Source organism: Varanus komodoensis, unplaced genomic scaffold, assembly GCF_004798865.1.
Source record: "Varanus komodoensis strain SLA01 unplaced genomic scaffold, ASM479886v1 scaffold33, whole genome shotgun sequence".
NCBI classification, from domain to species: Eukaryota; Metazoa; Chordata; class Lepidosauria; order Squamata; family Varanidae; genus Varanus; species Varanus komodoensis.
This window is the reverse complement of record NW_025335817.1, coordinates 1538748-1554553: the sequence shown is the minus strand read 5'-3', so window position 1 is coordinate 1554553 and position 15806 is coordinate 1538748. Positions and strand designations below refer to the sequence as shown.

At 48.4% G+C, this 15806-nt stretch overlaps 1 protein-coding gene across 5 annotated transcripts in view; it reads right to left on the bottom strand.

The window, feature by feature from the left end:
- FAM189A1 (family with sequence similarity 189 member A1) overlaps positions 1–15806 on the bottom strand; it is a 157609-nt gene that overhangs the window by 3811 nt on the left and 137992 nt on the right. For all 5 annotated transcript variants that reach the window (XM_044438689.1, XM_044438694.1, XM_044438692.1 and 2 more), the window contains 5 exons: positions 12158–12318; positions 10618–10753; positions 5016–5091; positions 2322–2918; positions 464–792 (listed from right to left, as the gene is read on the bottom strand). In XM_044438689.1, the coding sequence (XP_044294624.1) occupies positions 464–792; positions 2322–2918; positions 5016–5091; positions 10618–10753; positions 12158–12318 (1299 nt within the window). The remainder of the gene's footprint in view (positions 1–463; positions 793–2321; positions 2919–5015; positions 5092–10617; positions 10754–12157; positions 12319–15806) is intronic.

Here is a 15806-nt window from a genome sequence, read left to right as displayed (position 1 = left end):
TGAATTCCTTGGAAGGAAAAACCAAGGATCCAAACCATTGGATCAGTCAATCAGACCAGAGCTCCTTCCTAAATCCAGTACTGCCTTCAGACCTGGGCAGGGCACCCTCCACAGGGTCCTTCCCCCGTTCCCACCAGGGTCTTCTCCAGCAGCTCTCTCTCCTCCCGCTTCCCACAGAATCCCAGAATGGCGGAGCCAAGGAGGCCACCAGCTCCCACCTCGTGCTCCACGCAGAACCCAAGAGGAAGCCTCCCCCCCTCTTGGCTGCCCCTTGCTGGCTTGGCTGGCGGAGAGCCATCCCCACTCCCCCTTTCCACCCCCACCATGGAAGGGGCAGGCAAATAGGCAGGCTGCCGTGGGGAAGAACAGCAGCAAGCGGGGGCCCTGGTGGGGGGAAGGTCCTTCGCGGGCTTCTAGCCAGGCCTGCCCGGCCCCACCACAGAGGGACTCTGGAGCGGCCCACCTGGTCGATGATGCTCGCACTGAAGATGGCCTCCTCCATGTGCCGCTCGTCGGACTTGATGACCGACCGGATGCTGTTCACCACGTGCCGCACCTCCGGGGGCAGGTTGCAGTTGGAGTGCTCCAGGAACTTGCCCACCAGGAACTTGGTGTCCTTGTAGGCCTGCAGGTCCACCAGCGAGTGGGGCTGCTCTTGGCAGGTGTCGTGTACGGCCTTCGGCTTCCGGGAGAGCTCAGCTTTTGGGGGGTCCCTCGGCTTCCTGGCTGGCGAGGGGTGGCGTCTGGGGTCCTGGCAAGTAGAGGCAGCCACATGAGGACCAGACAGAGGAACTAAAAATAAAAGGGGAGGGGAGGGGAGGGAGGGGAGGGGAGGGGAGAAAGGGAGTTTTAAACACCAGTGCTCATTCGGACCTAAGCAAAGCACACTCCTGCTGGGCCGGCTCTTCGTGGCTCCTGGTTCTCGTGGCTCGCTCCTGTCCCCAGGATCAGAGGCCATCTGTCCTCGTGGGCCAACTGCGGGGGAACATGGGTGGGAAGCACTCTTGCCCTGCTTGCATGCCTTCCATGGTTGGCAGCCACGTGGAGAGAAGGCCGGCCAGATGGAGCTTGGTCTGATCTGGCATGGCTCTCCCGATGTTCCCCACCATCGTCTCGAGGTGCAGAAATGGTTCTCGGAGGGTGGCCTTCCTGCTTAGGCAGTCCAGTGTTGGCCTCGTTCTACTGGCTTGGCCCTGCTTCCATGGCTGCCCATCATGGATTGCCAGAAAGGGGCGCCATGGGCGGAAGAGGCCCTGCAGCTGCCCCATCCCGCCCCTGATTCTGCGAAGTCCTACATGCGTGTGACACCCTCTTGCAAACATCTGAAGCTAGGTGGCACAGGTAGCCACCTTCAGAGGAGTAATGCTTAAAAGTTCTCTCTCTCCCCCTCTCTCTCTCAGCTGCTTCACACGTCTTTCTGGAGCAGGGGTCCCCAACCTGTGTTGGTGGCCCCTTTTGAAATTTGAGAGCCTGTCACTGGCACTCTCACAAAATGGCTGCCCTGGGGCTCCTCACCCATTCATAAAATGGCTGCTCTGATGGGCACCGTTGGTCACATAAGGGGGCTACCAGAAGGAAAACCCAGAGCAAAGCCAGTGGCTTGCCTAAGACCCCAAATGGAAGCTTGGGGTGAGCGCTGAGGTCCAAAGCACAAAGCCACTCTTTTGAACCCCAATAATGGCTGTGCTAGAGGACAGAATTTCACTTTCCAGCATGCCGGGGCAGCCCGTCAGGAAAATACTTTTTTTAGAAAATTAAACATATCTTAAGAAAGTCGATCAATGTGAGGAAGAGGAGGAAACCTGGCAGGAGGCTATTTGGGTACTTTGACACACCTGGGCACCACGCAGAGGCCCGGTTTCTGGAGTGAGCAAGGAGCACAACCTGGCTTGGGGAGAGACAGTATTTGCATGTGGTGGGACGGGAACGCCTGAGGAGACCAGTTTGCCCTGTCAGAGTTCCCCCTGCCTGCAGTATGCCTCACGTTGGCTTTTCAAAAGCAATGCCTTTCCTTCCTGGCCACTGGGAAAGGTTTGCGTTGGCACTAGCAAACTGGGCCCCGAGGTACTCGGGCCCAGCCTGGTTCTTCAGCATGAGTGGAAGCAAAAGACAGGGCCTTCTCAGTGGTGACACCAAGATACAGGCATAAAAGCAACTCGTGAAGTGGCAGGTTGTGAAGAATTATTGGCCCATGTCCCAAAGAACAATCCTGGGATTGTTTAAGGATAAAGCGGGGAGAAGGAGAAGAATGAGCTACGCTGCCTTGAGTTCCACGCCGGAGAAAGGAGGGACAGAGGCATGAGAGATAAATGCACCTTTACCTTCCGTGGTGGACGAACACGAGAGGGGGTCACTAGTGGATCGGACGATACCGGACATCCTTCCTTTCCTCGTGTGGGGCTGGGCCATCCCCTCGGGGCAGCTGTGGGGCGAGCTGCTTACAGGCACTGAGCAATGGGACCGGCAAGTCTGCGGGAGGACGGCCTGGCTGAAAACGGCACAGCATGTTTTCCGTGGCTTTGGCGGAGGCGTGGCTTTGCGCTCTCTGGCCGAGCCTTGCGAGGCTCTCTCCGAGCTGCCGAAGTTCTCCGAAGAGCAGTTCGGGGAGCGGCTGTGGGAACAGTTCCCGAAGTCCTGTCCATGACGCCCATCACCAAAGCTCTGGCTGGCATTGTTGACCTCGTTGTCTGGGGAACACGGAGAACGGGTCCTGTGCACCCCATAGTGGATGCTGTAGTCCAAGCTGGAGTGACTCCGGTTTGTGCCTCCTTTGTGAGCTGCTGCGCTGTATGGAGACAAGTCCGAAGAGAAGAGGGGCTGCTGGACTTCCAGGGAACAAAGATCCTCCGAGGAGAAGGCATGATGCTCAGAAAGCTCAGCGGGTTCTGGAACTACGTCAGAACTGGTCTCAACCAAGGCTGGAAGACAAGAGTCGAATTGTAAGGCCGTTGCATGCTATCCTAAAATCACAGAATCCTAGAATGGTAGAGTTGGAAGGGCCCATGAAGGCCATCAGGTCTAACTCCTGGATCACAGAATCGTAGAATCCTAGAATGGTAGAGTTGGAAGGGGCCACGAAGGCCATCGGGTCCACCCCTCCAGCTGTTGCAGGGCACCAGGCCACACCATCCCACTCAGAGGGCTGCCCAGTTCCTCATTGCTCCTAGGGCCAAATATTCAGAAGTTTGCTCTCCCTAGACAGGAAGCAGTGACTGAGAGAGCTCTAATCTGTATCTAATCATTCTTTAAAATCAACTAAAGCTTCTGCCCAGCAACACTTTTTTTGTAATGCTAAACGTGATAAATTAGTTCTTTGTTGTAATAAACATTCCCCCTCCCCATCCTGACTCCACGATGAACCCCTTTCCGGGTGACCCACCAATTCTAGCCTTCCGAGAGGGATCAAAAGTCCACGGGATCCTCTTCTCCACCCAGCCTGTCATTTGGTACACTTCCCACGGGTCCTTCCCCTGTGCCATTTTTCCTTTTCATTTCAACATGGCCATGATCTCTGCGTTTGGGCTTGCAACTAAGCCTGGACTCCCTTCCCTGGATCGGCCGGCATCTTTCCCTTCTCCTGCCCTTATTCAGATCTGAGAATAAGCCCACAGAGAGGCCAGTGGACAACTGGAAAAATACTCTGGCCACTTTTTGGTCTACAGTAAACATGAAAGGGTGGAAAGGTAGACACTAGTTACAGATTTCAAGTATGTCCATTCTGGCTCTTGATTATATACAAGAGAAACATACTGACACGCAGAACAGCCAGCAGTTCTGGCTATGACAAATTCGCCCCAGCTGTGCTGGGCCAGTTCGACACATTTAAATCTGAGAAGGAACCTTGGGTCTTGCTGGTGTCCTAAGCAGGTAGAATCAAATTTGCTGATGGGTTTCTAATTCAGCAATTCTACGCTGGAGTCCCCCGGGAAGGTCTTTTGTGGATTTTCACTCAGCAACACAGTATCCCGAGGAACAAAAATGTTCCACACTCTTGCAGCCTGGGGAAAATGGGAGCTGTAATCCAGCATATCTAGAAGGGGCTGAGTAGGAGAAGGCTGGGGTGGACAGCGCTGAGCCAGGGAGTCTGGCATTCTGATTTCATACAAAGCAGCTTCCACTGAAGCAAATTTCTCTTTGATAAAACATTTTTTTCTTGCCAGGGGAGAGCGAGGAACATGTAGCTGTCATCAGAGTTTTCTGCGTGCATGAGGAAACGGAGATGGATCCCTACCTGTCTTTAACAATGTGTTTGAAAGAGCTACACAGGAGATCAAATCACCTTTATCTCCCTCCGACAAATTGCCCCGTGTATCAGAGGGCCTTTTGTGTGTAAGGCTTTGGCTAAAAGCAAAGTAAAAAGGAAAGACCAAAAGAAGAAAAAAAAAGAACTAGCTTGCAACCATGTGTATTTCAAGTGATGGTTTTTATCTCTTCCGCAGACATACACATGTTTTGGTATCGGTTTTTTGATGGCTCTATTCTTTTTCTGGCCCCTCTTCCCCCTTGTTGCTGAAAATGGTTTTCAGAGACAGAGAAATGTGTGAATGCGTGTGACAGGAGAGAAAGAGCATTCCCGATCCATTACACTTGCAACCCTGAAAAGGCAGCCCTAGCAAAAGTCCTTGCTCCCGTGGAGATGCGCCCTCACTTTTCGGGAAGGAGAACCGCCATCTTGTTGCTGCTTTCATGAATCTCGCAGGTTCCCTTTCATTTGTTGGACACTAAGACGACCGTCTTAGCCTCCGACAAATGTCATTGTCCGGAGGGAAGAAGTGGGAGAGGAGAACAGGCCCTTGCACAGATTTCCCCAAACAAAGGGCTGGTTGGCACACTTGTGTTTACGCCCTGAAACGTGTGGCTGCAGGTGATGACCCGCCGATACGAATCGCCTGCCACAGGCAGAGCGCAACGGCTCGGACTCCCTGATCGCCTCTTATGCAAGGCTGCGATTTACCCGAACTGGAATCAGTGTGGAAACGCCAGCAAAGCAGGTGAACCGGCAATGCTGGAATTACCTGGATTGCCGAAGGCCGCTGCGGTGCCCCTCTCGCTCAGGCTGGCCTCTGTGACTTCTCGGTCTGCGGTGGTAACCTGTGAAGCAATGCCAAAGGTTGTTCAGGGCAGCCCTTGCCACCCCAAGATCAGGAGAGAAGGCAAAACGCAACTCAGGAGCCAAGCAAAGGCGGAGCAGACATGGGGAGAGAGCACACAAGGACCTCTGCTGGATTCGACCGCAGGTCCAGCCAGGCCGATAGTGGCTGGCAGCTGGAGATGCCACGAACCATTTCCTTTATTTTCAATAGTTGCATCCTACCCGGTTTTTCCCCTCCAGGATGGCTAACACAATCTTCCTCCATTTTATCCTCACAACAATCTTGCAAGGTAGGCGAGGCCAGGAGTGAGCGACTGGCCAAAAGTCACCCGGGAGCTGCCTGGCCAAGCGGGAACAAGATACAAGGTGAGCGTCAGCCTGGTTTGGTCCTCCGAGTGCGAGAACGGAATGAGGGAGATGTGGAGGCTGGTCCACACTCGGCCACAAAGCACACGGGGAGACTTTGGGACCAGTTGGGGTCCCCCAAGCCTGACCTACCTCACACGGTAGTTGTGAAGATAAACCAGAGGGCAGGAGAAACCTGGATGCCACCCAGGTCTCTCTGCAAGACGAAAAAAGGCAGGATACAAATGCAGCTGTTGTTATCACCTCCTTTGGTGTCATTTTGAATGAACGGGGAGGAAAAAACCACACGCGCACAAGCAGCCCCTTTTTCTCAGGCTGGCATGAATCCCACTGTGTGTGCTTTAAGGAGTAGTAGTTCTGCCTACAATTTCCCTACTCCCTGTAGCAAACCAATTAATTAATTAAACATGACAGGCCTATTTTAAGCAAATTACCTGATGAATTGGCTAAATGCTGCAGTTTTGTTTCATCCCAAAGTATCAGATTCTGACATTTTCCCAAAAAAAAAAAAAAAAAAAACCAGCAGCAAAAAAACCACCTTTTGTGTGTGCCTTGTTCTTGAAAAGAAAAAGAAAGGATGATGGGTTGGGAAATGTGAAGAGAACGAGGTTGTTTCTGAGAAATAAATGGCAGCAGGTTCAAATTCTGCAGGCAGGAAAGGGCGGGCAGAGGAAAGTTGGCGTTTTGCAGAAAATATTTGTTCAGCCAACACAAGCACTTCTGCTGTGTGAGTTCCCCTGGAATTTAGGCCTCTGAGTTTTCTATGCCAAGGCTTTTTTGAGAAGAAGCTTCAAGCGTGTATGGCACTGGAGAGTCAAGCAGGGAGAAAAGTTACTCCCGAGAAAGAGAGTGCAAATGAGATCCACCCCACACAGAACTGGAGAAGAGTGATCTAAAATAGCCCTCGGGAATACAAGATCTGCTGTTCCCCATCCTGGAAACTGACCCGCCACTACAGAACACCAAGATAGCTCACCTAAGTTCAAAATAAAAGGTGCAATGGATCGGGAGATCCAAGGGTGCAAGAGCCCACAGCTGGTGTCTCAGGAATAGGTCAAACTCTGACACCAAAGAGCTTCAGATGGGGCCCATGCTGCAGCAGGCTGGGGCTCGGGAATTTTATTTATGCTATTTATGCTGTGTCGTTTATGTTATATTTGACATTGTAAGCCGTCCTGAGGCTTTTTGGCGAATAGGACGGCATATAAATATTTTCAATAATTAATTAAATAAATAAATTAAATAAAAAAGAAGACTCAAGTGTGAGAAAAATAAACCCATTAAGGGCATGTTTTGCACACAATTATTTACCATTGCCCCAGTCTTTCAAGGCACCTTAAGAGCTTCTTGGCCACGGAAGCAAACTGGGAAAAGTGGCATTACAGACTTCGTGGCTGGCATGGAAGGCTGTGGGAAATCACACCCCAAAGAAGCCTCTGGTGCCAACTCCGGCACTTCCTGCGTTGGTTAAAGCAGCCCCGTTGCTTCTCGGAAAAGCTTTCAAATGTTAATCGGCACAAATATAAACAGCCGAGCTTGCCAGAAGCATTAACAAGGTGCTGCAAACAGGATAATGGCTCCCAACAGCTCTTATGAAGACCTGTAATTACCACTATTGAAAAATCTAGCTTAGTTACTGAAGAGCCAGCAACTTTTCGCTTTATTCTGTTTTGGCAACCAGGATGCGATTCGGCAGAACACCGCGAAGGGAGGCCGAGTCCCTTGCTGCTGATTTACGTCTCAGTCTTTCAGGATAACTGGGATCTGAGAAATCATTCAGATACTGCTGGTTCTATTACCACGCAATAAGAGGGGCAGCTGATTCGGGTTGTCCTGGTTGGCCACGAGACAGGAAATATCCCAGAAGGGAAACTGGAGAGAGGAACCAAGAACCTAAGCCCAGGGCAGAGGTGAGCTCTGAGGTTCAAAGCACTGAATTTCGGGCTTGGATAAAGGTGGTACAGCCATTTGCAGTAGGCCAAACTTAAAGCGACTTTATTAAAAATAGAAGAGAATCTCCAGGACCAAAACTAGCCATCAGCAGGTGCCAGGAATCCTGAAGAGGCGGGTACTACACTGGGCCACTGTTTTGGAGACTCTAGACTCGTTTTAAGTCTATGAACGAGTCAAGGCGTTGCCTTGTCATGCTGCAAGGAAGCCAGGAAGCCCGCGGGCTAAGTCATACAGAGCACGACGTGAAGAGACAGTCTCCTGGCGAGCAAGCTAAATTGGGAAAAACGGACGCTTGTTGCAGCTCTACCTGCGTCTTGCTGCTTCTGGCAACAGGCATCTGGAGTGGGACTACATCTAAACCTGGAAGTTCCAGGTAGCCTAGATGGCTAATAGCTGTTGACAGCTTCCACTTCCTCCCTGGATCTTCCGAATCCTTTCTTCAAAGCCTTCTGACAAGCAGGTTTCGCCCCGTGAAAAGGGAAGGGTTTCCCGTGGTGGAACATCTGCTTTGCAGGCAAAAGCTCCCAGATTCAACCCACCACATCCTGAGGTGGATCTGAGGGGGAAATTCTGCTGGAAATACTAGAAAGTCGCTGCCGGATGCAAATGCAGCCCTGAGCCAAACAGGGCGATCAGCATCCCAAGACCCAATTTGTGGCAGTGCGACTGTTCCCAAGTGCTGCCCTGGAAAGAATTGGGATGATGACTCCCATCTGCCATAGCTGGCATGGCTAATGGGCATGGATGATGGGGGCTGTAATCCAAAGCATCTGAAGGACACTGGACTAGAGAAGGCTATCCTATACTAACGATGCATTATGCAAAATTATATTTTCCTTTTTTCAGCTGCCAACTAATTTCATGGAGTGATGCTGAGTTTTAGTTCAATAAGGACCATTAAGTAAAGGTAGCATTTTGCCTTTTGTAAATGGGTTCCATCTTAGGGAAAATGAGTTTATAATATAATATATTTTTATTTTATATATTATATATGTATGTATGTATGTACGTATGAAGCATCAGGGGAACAGACAGCATAAGCTTTATATTCTACACAGAATTATTTGATTTTAAACGTTATGATCAGCTGCAACTTTTGTTAATGTATTATTATTACTAATGCATTGTATTTTTATACTACCTAATAGCTAAAGATCTCTGGGCACTTTAGCGCACAACATAAAACACAATACTAGTGCAATATAAAAATAACAATAACACTAAAACATCCTAAAATTATACTACAAAATATAAAAGCCCGGTTTAAAACCAAATTTAACAACGGCAATAACTAGCACAAGATATAAATTAAGATGCAAGATGCAAGATCTCCTCTGCAGTTGCATAACTAAATTCATTTCTTCCAGCTTCTACTGCCACGTGCCCTTCCTGTGTCTTTTTAAGGCTTTGCTGCTTTCTGCAACAGCTTCGTGCTTTCGTGAAAATAGTTTTATGAACACTGGGAGTGGTCAGGGACCACAGCTTAGCTCTCTGGCATTGTGCAAACCAACAGATGGGAATGGGATAACAAATCCGTCTTAAGTTCACCAAGGCTCTCTCTCTACCACCTTGGTGCTCATCACACCTGATTCTTACCTGAAGGTGAGCTTCCTTTCCCCTCCCTGAATAGGAAAAGTGCATTTTTGAACACAGGTTTCTGTTGTTAGACAACTCTCTAGCTGTTTGGGACAACCCACAGTGAATTGGGTTCAGAAGTCATGACAAGCCCCTCTGAAGCTACCCAACCATCTACGAACTCTCCAACTGGCTCATTGGCGAACAACAACTCACAATGAAAGAAAAATTATCCAGGGTTCAAATGTCACAAGAAGCTACTCTGAAACTACCCATAACAGCTACCACAATATGTTGTGCTACATAAAGCATGGAAATGGATTTGCGAAAGACCCCTGTGTCAGGAGAAGCGAGCACGATACCTGTGCTCCTCTTTTTCAGCCCCAGGCTAAGACATTTCTGTTCACTGGGGCTTATAAAAATCCTCTATTTTTAGAAGTTAAGGCCTCCCACTTTACTCCCCATGGCCTGTTTTAATCCTTGTACCTCATGGCTGGTTTGCATTTCTGCATCCATATAACATTTTAAGCTGCATCACCAGGCTGGACCCTAACTTAAAGATACTCAGAACAGACTCATCAAAATTCATGGAGGGGTGGGCATGCTAGTTAGGACAGACATGATTTCAGTGGGCTTCTCCTATACATGACTAAATCTGGATCCAGACCAGTATGATTAAGGATTTATTGCGGTTTTTGTGCATTTTATTATGCTATTATTAGGTTTTAAATGAAATGGCACAACATTTTACAGGAATATAATTTAGGAGTCTTTTGGTAGACATTCGTTATGTTATGAGCTGTCAAATCATCTCCAGCTTATGGGGTACCCAAGGGACGAAAGCCCCCAAATGCCCCATGTACCAGCTCTTATGATCAAAGCTTCCTTCCTCTTATCAGATGGAAACAGAAAACTGAGGGCCTCCTGCAAATGGAGAAACCGACTAGACATCCGCAGGTACGACGAGACCAACTACAAGCGAACGCATTTTATGGGATGTGGGACGTTTACTGAATTCGCTAATTCCAAGATGGCTACACAACCGCCTCCTAAAGACACATGGAATACTATGGTATGATCTATTCAGGTGATGCGTGGTAACTTTCTCAGCTGATCTGGTTTGTACCAAATAGAAATCCTGAGTGTCCAGAAAAGTTGTAATGAAATTGGTCTGCGTCGAGTGTTATCTCATTTGTAACTGTTAATTTTCACTCTGAACGACTTAATTCATTCATCAACCAAAAGAAAAAAGGGGGAGATGCTTATAAATGAACAAATGAATGAATGAAGAATAGGATTACATCTATCTATCTATCTATCTATCTATCTATCTATCTATCTATCTATCTATCTAACCATTTAGAGAGACCTTTGGGGGACTATTTACAAGCAGGTATACAAGTTTAATAATAATCAAACAAGCAACCAATCAATCAGGGAAGCAGTAATGAGTAATGAAGCATTCAACAGCTTCTGAATTATTGAAACTAAAGGTGCACTAGAAACATCACCGAGGGTGAGAATCGAATCCACCTCCATCTAAAGAAGTTCCTGCATTTGTAACCATGCACATTTTATTCTTCTGAGGTTCTGTCCATGAGTTTCCATCACCTTTACTGATGCTCTCTTACCTGATTGGCTGCAGCTTGTCCAATCACTGCTTCATATGGGGGAGGCAGCTCAGTTGGATACAGCATCCCAGGGCTGTTGATGGTTACCTCGTATAAAGCACTGAAGGGTGAGTGAGGAAAGTCCAGATGGAGCCCTCTAAAATGAAAAGCATCATCAGCATCAGCATCATAAGTAATTAGAGCTAAAGCTATTAATGACCACAGAGGCAAAGTTAACTCGACCCAATTCAATAAAGTGATCCCTACTTGACCAAAGTGGTACCCTGATCATTGGGCAGTGGAACATCTTGCGGAAACAGATAGACTAACATGTCACAAAGCCTATCCCATAATAAATGTGTTAGTCTAGAACAGGCTATAGCTGTTTGTCAGTCTGTAACTTGCTGTCCCCAGATATTTTGGACAACAAATCCTATCCTCTCTGAGAACTGGCCATGCTGGTAGAGCGTGTGCAACTGCAGGCTCAAACAACTGGAGGATACCAGGTCAAGCAGCTGGAAATGTTTATTTATTTATTATTTATTTATCAAAACATTTTTATGCCACCCCATTCGCCGAAGCCTCGGGGCGGATTACAACAATAAATTAGGTCCATATAAATAACATTAGAATACATTAAAATAAATGTTTTGCTGCAATGGCCTAACATGAGCGACCCTCTAGAAAGGGTGACTTTGAAACGGGCTTCGTCCTTCTCTCCTATAGAGGAAGAAATGACCCAGTGAAGGACGTGGCTGGTGCAGCACAGGTGAGCCAGTCCAAAGCTCCAGAATGATTATTTCTACCCAGAGGCAAATGCATGCAAGTTTTAATTGTACTCCTTGAATCAGCTCAATTATGCATGACTGGTCGACTAAGAGGGCTTATTTTAATTGAGCGAAAGTCCAACTAAATATTAAATGTATTTAATGAATAAAAAACACTGCAGGTGTGTGCAACTCACAACACCATCTTGTGCATACTTTCTCCAAAGTAAATCTAGCTGACATTAGGGATTTACTCCCAGGTAACTGTATGCTGCAGATTTTGTTCAGCCCGTTCCATCAGGGTCTTGCAGGTCGCCAGAGATCTTTCATTCTGTCACATGCTTGTTGACAGAATCATTTTTTAAAATTAGGGATATGTGTGAATTTTGTTTCACTAGCATGGATACACACTTGCACAACTGCTTATCAGCACAAATCCAAATTAGCACAAGTGCAAATTTGCAGAAATCCTCCCCATTTTTTTTTTTAAACAGGCCTCAAATCTGCATGACTCAGAAAACCCATTCCACTGAGGAATCTGCAGGTTGGATTCACAGCAAACCAAATTCCTTCGCATCCTTTGTGGATTTCTCTGACGTCCCTGCTAGATGGAGTCTTAGAAGGACGGTGCCTTGTGACTGGCCACCAAACTCTCTAGTGCTACCTTTAAAAGCAAGACAACCAGCCTCTGTGGAGGCCGAAGACCTCACTTCCTCATCGTGCAAGGTCCAGGGTGTTGGCTCATCTGGGTCCCTCGTGTTGAACGCGAGGGACCGACTAAAGAAATGGATCACCTTTGAGCTTCTATCATGGGAGTGCAGGTATATTCAGGCGGATAGTAGGGCGGAGGTGGGATTGGTGGGATGAACTCGTCAAAATCCAAGGTCTGATGGAGGATAGTACCATGGGGCGTCATGCAGTCTGGGTTGGTGGAGTGAGACCTCTGTGGAAGGAACTGAGAAACAGAGATGAGGGGTGAGAAAATGCATTTGGAAGCTGTAGCCAGTGGATTCCAGGAGGCATTTCCAATGGCAGAAGAACAAGCATTAACTGTTGGACGATGCCCAACATGGAAAAGGCAGAAATGTGATTTCTTCCACTCATCCATATATTATCTCCGTGTTCAAGTTCAAGAGGGTTCCAGAAAAAATTTCCCTCTCTTCTCAGCAGGCAGCCCCTTAAATATGCTTTTCCAGAAGATGATCCAACAACAAAGTCTTGGATACCATGCACAAATGCATTTGCTGCTGGAACTAAGCCCTTGGTCAACTTCCTTGGGGTGGTTATAATTGTCCCTGTGGGACGACCCATGGCAACAAGAAACCGAGATAATACAGTGAGAGGAACTTCAAAAAGGATGTTATAAACCCAGAAAAGGGTGCAAAGAGAACCACCAACATGATCAATATGCTGAAATGGCTTCCCTGTGAGGAAAGATTGCAATCTCGGACTGTTCTGCTCTCCAGTTTGGAGATCAAGAACCAGAAGACCCACCCACAGATGGGACAGGCAAACTTGTGTGTCTCCTGGCTGGAGACTTCCACAGTCTGATGAGAGATATTGCATTTCTACCTCAACGGTTGACCTCATCTCTAAATTTATACACATACATATCCATTAGGCAAGGGTTCCCGTCATGTCCGACTCTGGGGCTGGTGCCCATCTCCATTTGTAAGCCCAAGCGCCAGCATTGTCCGAAGATGCTTCCATGGCCACGTGGCCGGCATAAGCAAGCACTGAGGCCCATGGGACACTGTTACCTTTCCCACCGAAGTGGTACCTATTTATCGACTCTCAATTGCATGTTTTCGAATTGCTAGGTAGGCATGAGCTGGGAAAAAGCAGCGGGCGCTAACCCCATTGCGCGGATTTGAACCGCCGACCTTCCGATCAACATCTCAGCGGCTCAACGATTTAACCCACTGTGTCCTCAGCATCCTCACACTGCAGGAGCAAATTTTATGCATGGCCTCTTTTTGGCACCTTTTGATAGTGACATCTCTTATTTGGCCATGGATAAGTGGACAGCATTCTCTCCACTGATGCCTAACGTTCTCATCGGGTTCCCACTCACGGTTCCCCTTGCCTCTGGCTCTGCCCTATACTAGCTGTGGGTCCAGACAGGCAGCTTATGGGACTGACAACTTCAGTTCTTCTTCTGCCTGGCTCTGGTCTCCCTGCTCGCTTGGTTCCATAGCAGGCTCGCCACGAACTCTGGTCCACCCAGTTTCTGCCAGTTTCTGGCAGGACTAGCTTTCCCATCGCCTTCTCCTCTCCAATGCATGCTATTGCCCAGGACCGCTGATAACCTTATCTCACTGTGCCACAGCACTGGCGCGGAGCTCTTAAATTATCCCAAGGCGAAAGCACTGGATTTTAAAAAATGGGTCATATGAGGTCAGCATCACTTTCCTTCTGGAAGCAGGAGAAAGCACGGCTGTTAAAAAGAAAGTATTCAAAAAATTAAAGAGGAGGAAGTCGGAGCAACTTCCATCCAGCGCTCTGAGATTGCACTCCTCTTTCGAGCACCGTGAAATTGAATCATGTCGGTCGGTTAGAAGAACGAGAAATCCGCTATAGACTTGGTGCACCCAGGGGCGTGGATCCCTGCGGGAATAAATATTCTGACCAGGGGAATTGCCCCCCTGCTGTGAAGCTGTTCAGCGCTGTGGACTGGTGTACTTTGGCAACAGAATTCTGGGGTTTGTAACACAACAAGCAGATTCTTGGCAAATTTGTGGCAGGTCTCCTAACCCAGGCTTGCAGTAAGCTCCCCACCACCACCACCACCACAGCCCCCACTGGGAGGAGTCTGGGTTGTCCTTAAAGGCACAGTACAGAGTTAATTCATTACGCCTGAATGCAAAATAGAGCCACGGACTTCCGGAAATGTTTTGAAAGGTGCGTACCTGATAGAGGGCTGTGCCTTCTTTAGCTGGACCCACAACCCCCAAGCTCAGGGAGGTACCCCAAAACTACCCAGATGCACACAGACAAACCCTGGCCTAATTTTGGTGGAAAACACTCACATGTCCGTAAGAAGGTGCAAGAAGCACATGCAGAAGTAGCAAAAGGGAAAAAAATCTTACAACAGCCTTCAAAGAAATGGAAGCTTCAAGAAATCACTCAGAAATAGTGCAGCAAAGATAATTACTTCTGAAGTGCCAAGCGTGTCCTTATTAAAGTTGATAGACAAGGCAAATGAAGAAGGGAAACGGCGGTGAAGAAGGGAATTCCCTAGGAATGCCGGCCTTGCCTTGTATTAAGCAGCTCTTTTGTGTGTCTGGCGCTGATACATTTTTACTACTGACAGGGTCATCTCCCTTCTACGATCTTCCCCATGAGCATTCGCAGGAGTTCCTCTCAATCATTGGAAGGATCAAGCCCCCCGTCGGCCGTGAAAATGACCGAGTGGCCTTGGCCAGCCCTTGACTCTCAGCCCAACCCACCTCACAGGGCTGTTGTGAAGATGAAAAAACAAAAGCCACATCAGGTGTTTTGGGTTCCTTGCAAGAGGGGAAACGGCAGGGTAGAAATGCAACAACAGGAGATAAGGGGGAAATGCATTCACAAGCACATAATGGAGAGCGGTTGTTCCAGGAAATAAAATCTAATGAGTCCAGCAATGAATTATGATTAAGGATGACAAATTAAATGATACAGTGTCTGCGTGCCATTATTAATGCCTTATCCTTGCTGATTGAAGCTGTTTATGGGAGGTCAGACAGCTCCAAATCAGGGGGAAATGTTCTGCTGTTGCTTGCGTGGCCGATCCCAGGAGGCGGTGCTTGGGGGTTGTTGTTCTAAGCTTGGGCTTAGAACCCCCTTGGACAACAACGTTAGGGGCTTCCGAGGTCTGGTCTATCCTGCATGCTGTTCAACCACGTCATGAAATTCCTGGGGGGACGTGGTGCCGTCAGTATTTATTTATCTGTACATTATTTATCTGTAATCAATTCAAGTTGTGGCAACCCAGATTCAGGCTGGACATCAGGGAAAACTTCCTAGCTGTCAGAGCAATAGGACAGTGGGACCAGCTGCCTGGAGAGGTGGGGGGCTCTCCCGCACTGGAGGCATTCAAGAAGAAACTGGGCAGCCCTCTGAGTGGGATGGTGTGACTTGGTGTCCTGCAGGGGGTTGGACTTGATGGCCTTCTTGACCCCTTCCAACTCTACTCTTCCATGATTCTATGATTCTTCTTAGGACATGGAACAATCACTTGCGACAAGCCAGATTCAGGCTAGACATCAGGAAAAGCTTCCTCATGATCAGAGCCATAGGACAGTGGGACCAGCTGCCTGGAGAGGTGGGGGGCTCTCCCACACTGGAGGCATTCAAGAAGAAACTGGGCAGCCCTCCGAGTGGGATGGTGTGACCTGGTGACCTGCAACTGCAGGGGGTTGGACCCAATGGCTTTCATGGCTCCTTCCAGCTCTACTATTC